Source organism: Vigna unguiculata, chromosome 3, assembly GCF_004118075.2.
Source record: "Vigna unguiculata cultivar IT97K-499-35 chromosome 3, ASM411807v1, whole genome shotgun sequence".
Taxonomy (NCBI): Eukaryota; Viridiplantae; Streptophyta; class Magnoliopsida; order Fabales; family Fabaceae; genus Vigna; species Vigna unguiculata.
The window spans coordinates 10,539,686-10,546,596 of NC_040281.1; the positions used below are offsets into that span (position 1 = coordinate 10,539,686).

General features: G+C 31.8%; 2 protein-coding genes across 2 annotated transcripts; both read left to right on the forward strand.

The window, feature by feature from the left end:
• Nucleotides 1-274: 274 nt before the first annotated feature.
• Nucleotides 275-1,697, forward strand: LOC114175445 (F-box protein At1g61340). The gene is made up of 4 exons (XM_028060203.1): nucleotides 275-480; nucleotides 630-842; nucleotides 962-1,036; nucleotides 1,131-1,697. The coding sequence occupies exons 2-4, from the start codon at nucleotides 675-677 to the stop codon at nucleotides 1,326-1,328; spliced, it is 441 nt and encodes a 146-aa protein (XP_027916004.1). The 5' UTR covers nucleotides 275-480; nucleotides 630-674; the 3' UTR covers nucleotides 1,329-1,697.
• Nucleotides 1,698-4,901: 3,204 nt separating this feature from the next.
• LOC114178974 (berberine bridge enzyme-like 4) lies at nucleotides 4,902-6,491 on the forward strand. Its single transcript, XM_028065142.1, has one exon. It carries the CDS (start codon nucleotides 4,902-4,904, stop codon nucleotides 6,489-6,491), a length of 1,590 nt encoding a protein of 529 aa, XP_027920943.1.
• The last annotated feature ends 420 nt before the right edge of the window (nucleotides 6,492-6,911 follow it).

Genomic DNA, 6,911 nt, shown 5'->3' on the forward strand with positions numbered 1-6,911 from the left:
GTGTGTTGCACAGGCTGTGATCCACTGCAGCGACGGTCTACCATACCACGCGTTTACTTACGTACACGGAACTTCTCCAGAAGCTACCGACAAAGCCGACCAAGCACCACGTCACCGCCCACTTCTCTCCCTATCCTCTGTCACGTTGCCACGTGTTCTTTCTCCAACGGCTAGTTTTTTCTCTCCCTCTCCTTGTATTTTAACCGCCCGCCATGTTTAGAGAGAGAAAAGTAACCCCTGACACTTCCCTCGAAGTTTCGCGTAATTTTCTCACGCGGTATTCACTGCTAAATAAATATTTAATAACTAGAAAAAACCTCTTCTTTTTTAGCTTTATATATAAAGCACTTCATTAACACCGCATTTGTTCCCAGATTCTTAAACAGCTTCTAGTTGAGTTTGATCACCAAGTTCAATTTCAGTGTTTGGTTTACCTGTTTAGCATCACAACTGCAAATAGAAACTCTCTTGTAACACTTGGTGAGTTGTGTCTCACTTTTCTATTATCTTCTTCGTTTTCTGTTCTGGTATCCTTTTCAGTTTTCCATAAGATTATTATTTTTTTTTAAATGTCGAACTATTTGCGTATTCTCCGAAAAACTAATGGTTTGTTTGTTTGGGTTTTACAGATTAGAAGAAAAGGTTGTATCTGTGAAGTTTTGGTTAATTTGAATATGGCATTAGGGTTTGAGGGCTATAGTTATACAACTGCCCTTGGAAGGAAGAGGGTTGTGTTAGTGCATAATGTGGAAGTTTTGTCTCCGTTGAAGAGAACGCGCAGCGAGAAAATCACCTTCGATTCTGAAAGGTCTCCGCTTGAGGCCCTTCCTCTTGAGATTCTGGTGAGTGTTGCAAATTTCAGTTTTGTCTTTTTTTTTTTCGTTCCTAATTTTTCATGTCTGATTCTGCAATGATTGTTCTGAAACATGGGTTTTTCTGTTCTTTTCTGGACTAATTGTAGGTGAAGGTGTTGTGTGGTGTGGATCATGAGGATTTGGAGCAACTTGCTCGTGTCTCAAAAACTGTCAGAGAAGCTGTAAGTTTTTGAGTAATATTCAATGTTGTTCAGTTCTGTTTCAAGTTCTATTTTTTTGTTCTAATTTGTGAATTTCTGGGTTTTGCTTTTACAGACTGAGATTGCTAGGCAGACGAATTTTGAGTACAGAACTCCTAAGAAGAAAACTTTTGCTATTTCTATACCCTTTGGAGAGGAAATTGAAGCTCCTAATGCTCCATTGAGGAAACCAAAGTCAAAGCTTATTGCTAAGAATCTGAGTAGCATAACAATGGCATTGTTTACTTCACCTAACGAAGAAGAAGATCAGTGAATGGGCCAAGGAGAAGTAGCAACTGATTACAGGCCAGATAGATTCTCTTGATTCTGATAGTTTTGTGAATAGATTGGTACTGCTACGTGTGTATATTAGTAAGTAGATTCAGAGTGACTTGATAGATACTTAGAAGAACTTACTATCTGATTAATCTTTATACAAGTCATATCTTCAAATCCTTCATTGAAGATTGTTTTGGCTTGTTTGCAATCTTTATGTACATGCACAGGCTAGTAGAAAGTGCTAGAAATTCTAGTCATTGTTTGGAGGGAAATCCCATGTCCTTCTGTATGATAAATGTAACTGTCCTCACAAGTTGTTTGGACATAAGAATGAGTAAAGCTTCTACTTTTATGATTTGATCAAGTTTGCTCTTTTATTCGTTCTGCTTTGACTGTCTTTAATATAATAAATATTCACAAATTGTGTAGAAATGTGGGGTATATTTCTCTTTTTAGCAGAGCAATGGTTATTAGTAATATCCACTAGTTATATCATAAAGTGGGGGAAGCAATTAGACATATCAACATCCATCATGGTCCACCAAAATTAGAGGGAATTTCGTTTGAGATACTTGTGGTTTGAACACTTTTGCTCTAAAAGCCACACAACTAAGGTGTCCTTGGTATCAGAAACAATTAAATACTTTGATCTTTAAGTCAAATACAGAACCTGAACAATCTGTGTAATATTTTTCTGATTTTCAACTCATAACAATGGATTTCCTTCGTTTGACCCTGAAAATAGAAACTGAGACTTCTTCTGTTTACCCCCAAATGATGTCAGAAAGTTATAAATTAACTATTTCACGATCGTAGCTTCCCATTGTCTAGGCAAAATGATAACTTAGTGGTTAAGTTTGCTAGGAGAAACTTCTACATGAATTATATTCAGTTTAAGAACATGTTGCTCTCAGTTTAGTTTTTGGGGTGAATTCAATATTTCTGCAAAATAGTAGCAGGTTTTCTTGACACCTTTCACAGTTGAAGAGGAGTCAAAATGGTTAAAATCCAACAGTTATTAATGTTCCATGTAAACAAAAGATTCGAAACAATAAAGAGATTCTATACTGGATGATGCATAGGGTTGAGGCTTCACATTTATTCAAGTGTTTTATTTGTACTCTGCTAAATAATCACATTTAGTCATCTGCTAATTTTATTAGCAAATAGTGATTATAATAATTGTCGATTTACGTTATGAAGAATTTAAGTTTGATCGTTCAATAATGTTCGACCAACTAAGACAGAATGATCAAATTCTTAACATGAAATTGGAAAATAAAACAAAATAAAATAGATAATAATAATAATGATAGAAATTGAAGGTCAAATAGCAATGATAAAAAATGGTCAAATTTGTAACTTTTGATATAACGAAATCAAAGTATTTCAATGGAGGTCAAATTCTCAACATGAAAACTAGACAATAAAATTAAATCAAACAAGAACAAGAAAACAACAGTAATGATATATTATGATTATTGACACTATTAAAATAAGGTCAAATTCTTAACATTGAATTAATTGGAAAATAAAACAATATCAAATAAATAAATAAGATAAATCATTTTTTTTCTCTTTTATTTGAATTTTTTAATGTAGTCTCTTTAGTATCACAAAAATTAATTCCATCTTTAAGTTTTTCAAATTCGACTGATATTAACATCATTAGTTCTTATAATTTGGAAATGATACTTGTCCAAACTGACACACATCTTTAAATTAGACATCAATATACACATTAAATTTAAAAGTGATTTTTATTTAAGAAATGTTTTTTTTGTTTGTTTTACCAAAAGGAAACTAATGAAACATGCATGCAGTGAAAAAGAAAAAAAAAACCACATTAAAATGAGGGTATACTGTTGCTGACTATTGCCAATATTACTATTTATGTCAAATTTGTTTAAAATACTCTATTCAAGAAATAAATAAATAAATGTGTTTATCCAACACTATTTTTTTACCATTTTACAACGTGTTACAAATAAATGATCTCACATAGTTTTTAACTTTTTAAATTTTCTTATTTAGATGTAATAAATAATTTCATCAGGTAACTTTTATTTATATATTAATATTTTAAATTAAATTTGTGCAGGTAAAAAACAAATTCAATAGTGTTGAAAAAAGAAGAAGGCAACACTCATCTAAAAACAGTTTTATAGAATAATTTTAGCTATACATTTTATGCTTAATAATATAGAATATTTAGTAAATTAATAATTCGGATGGTTCTAAGCAAGAAAATGAATGGTAGGACAAGCATTTTGACTATTCTTAGAATATATAATAGAAAATATTCTGAACATTGCTTTGATCACTTTATTTTGTAACTATTCATTATACTTTATTTCTTGTTTTTTACTGCAGGCTCTAGTGGCCAATAAATAACAATTTCTTTCATCAAAATGGGGATTGGAGGAGGTTTTCGATCGAAACCATGGGAAAGAAAGAAGAAAACAATGGTAAAGTTGAAAGTTGTTTTTGAGATTTTGGAAATCATGGTTCCATTAATTGCATTTAATTTCATCCAAAACAATCTATGAGGGGTATACAATAAACACAGGCAAGAATAAGAAAATTTATATATCTTGCTACTATTAGGTAAAGTTTCAATTGTAAAAGAAAAATCCTAAAATATTATATGTTTAAATAGATAAATATAAATACGGTAAAAGTGGCCTGTTCATATTATTATAACCATTAAGGTAATTAGATTGAAAAATACTTCATATATGTAAGATTCCATATTCTCCCATGCGTGCGAATAAGAAAATAAATATTAATAATTTATATCTTACAAAAGAATTCTTAAATTTTACTTTGACTAATTTTTATAGTATGAAATCATCTTAATTCCCTTTTTGAAAATATTTAAAATTTGTGCATGGATACAGGTCCAGTTAATTAGTGATGGTAATCGACTGTAATATCACTTATGTCTTATGTTTTTTCATATATGATTGTATTCGATGAAAGATTATATTATGTATATATAACATTGGTATTATACATATAATACATTTGATATTACTTTTAACCAAAGCCTTAAAACAAAAGTGTTATGAATTTTTATTTTTATATTTTGTTTAACTTTGTCTATTATATTTAATGTGAAACTTTGACTCACACTTAAACTATTCTTAATAATCAAAATATAAAATTAAATAATTGACTGATTAAATTTTATTCCATAAAAATAATTGAAGATTTAATTTAAAATTTATACTTAGATCCATTTTATCAAATATAAAAGTTAGTCAAATTATATGTAAATGAAAAAGTTTAGATTAAATATGTTTTTTTAGTGAAAATTAAAATTTGTTTTCTTTTTTAAATTTTGAACTAATTTATTCTTTAAATGTTTAGAAATATGTGACTTTATTTATTTTAACCAAATTTTATTAAATTTATTTTACGTTTCAAACACGATTAAATTGATCAAAATTAAAAAAAAATCAATTTTTACTTAAAAATATAAAATATATTTATCCCGTAAGACATGTGTACTATATAACATTGACAAATTCAAATGTATTTTCCAGTGCCAATCACAAACAACACGATGAGAAGCATTACACCATTTTTGTTTCTCTTCTCAGCTTTAAGCTTTCTGTTTTCTGCAACTTCAGATTCACCCTTTGAAACTTTTCTCCATTGTCTTTCAAACCAATCTAGCCCTTCAATATCGAAGGCCATTTACACTCCAAACCACCCCTCATTCTTCTCTATCTTGCACATGCACACACACAATCACAGATTTTCTGCACCAACAGCACCAAAACCTCTGGCCATTGTGACTGCTCTGGATGAATCTCACGTGCAAGGCACTGTTGTATGCGCAAAAAGTAACGGACTTGAGATAAGGATCCGAAGTGGTGGCCATGACTGTGAAGGCCTTTCATATGTATCAGACGTGCCCTTTGTTGTTCTTGACATGTTTCCTTTGGGATCAGTTGATGTGGACATTGCAGAAGGAACAGCATGGGTTCAAGCTGGTTCAACACTTGGTCAGCTTTACTATCACATTGCTGAGAAAAGTGGTGTTCATGCTTTCCCTGCTGGGGTGTGCCCTACAGTGGGTGCTGGTGGCCACTTTTCTGGTGGGGGCTATGGAAATCTCATGAGAAAATATGGTCTTTCTGTGGATAATATCATTGATGCAAAAATGGTTGATGTGAATGGTAATATACTTGACAGAAAAACAATGGGGGAGGATCAGTTTTGGGCTATAAGAGGAGGTGGTGGTGGTAGTTTTGGTGTTGTTCTTTCATGGAAGATCAAGTTGGTTTCTGTGACCCCAAAAGTGACTGTTTTCAAAGTGAGAAAAACCTTGGAAGATGGTGCAAGGGATCTTGTTTACAAGTGGCAATTGATTGCCACAAAATTGCATGAAGATATTTTCATAAGAGTGATGCATGATGTGGTGCACAGTTCTCAAAAGGGTAAGACTATAGAGGTCACTTTTATTGGTTTATTCTTGGGAAAAAGTGATGAAATGTTGAGTTTGTTGAATGAGAGTTTCCCAGAATTGGAGTTGAAGAAGAGTGAGTGCATTGAAATGCCATGGATCAATTCCACCCTTTATTGGTATAATTACCCAATAGGGACCCCAATTGAGGCTTTGCTTGATGTGCCAAAAGAGCCTCTTTCACAAAGTTTCAAAACCATGTCAGACTATGTGAAAAGGCCTGTTCCAAAAAGTGGTCTGAAATCGATGTGGGAATTTATGATTAAAAGTGAGAGTGTGAGAATGGAATGGAACCCTTATGGAGGGAAGATGCATGAGATTTCAGCATCAGAAACTCCATTCCCTCACAGAGCAGGGAACTTGTTCTTGATCGAGTACTTAACATCTTGGGGGGAAGATGGGGTTGAAGCAAAAAATCATTACTTGAATATTTCAAAGTCTTTCTATGAATTTATGAGTCCATTTGTTTCACACTCGCCCAGAGAGGCATTTCTCAATTACAGGGACCTTGATATAGGTGTCAATCATCCGAGTAATGTAACAAATGTGGACATTGCTCAAAGTTTTGGGAGCAAATATTTCAAGAACAATTTTAAGAGATTAGTGAGAGTGAAATCTAGGGTTGATCCCCATAACTTCTTTAGACATGAGCAGAGTATTCCTCCTCTTTTCGGAAATTTGTAACTTGAACACCCAACACTAGTTCATAACCCAGGTACCAAGTGACCAACTTTTTATAAAGAAAAATACACGAGAATGAGTTGTGCGTGAAGAACAAGTACTAGAATGTTATTTTAATTACAGCATTGTAGTTATCGAATGATTTTGTCTGTGAATATGTTAATGTCAAAGTATAAAATGATGCCTGAAATATTAATCTCCATAAATTCAAGTTCGGTTAAGTGTACTTTTCATAATAATGCATGTTTAATTTATTATTTTGTTCATGCTTAATAAAAATAACCTAATAACTATATTATATAATGGATTAAGGTTCTTTGATTATTCATTATACTTTAAATATTGTATATGATGATTTATTATTTTCATTTATGAGTATTTAAATTTAAATTTTAACTAATATTACTAACATTCTCAATATTT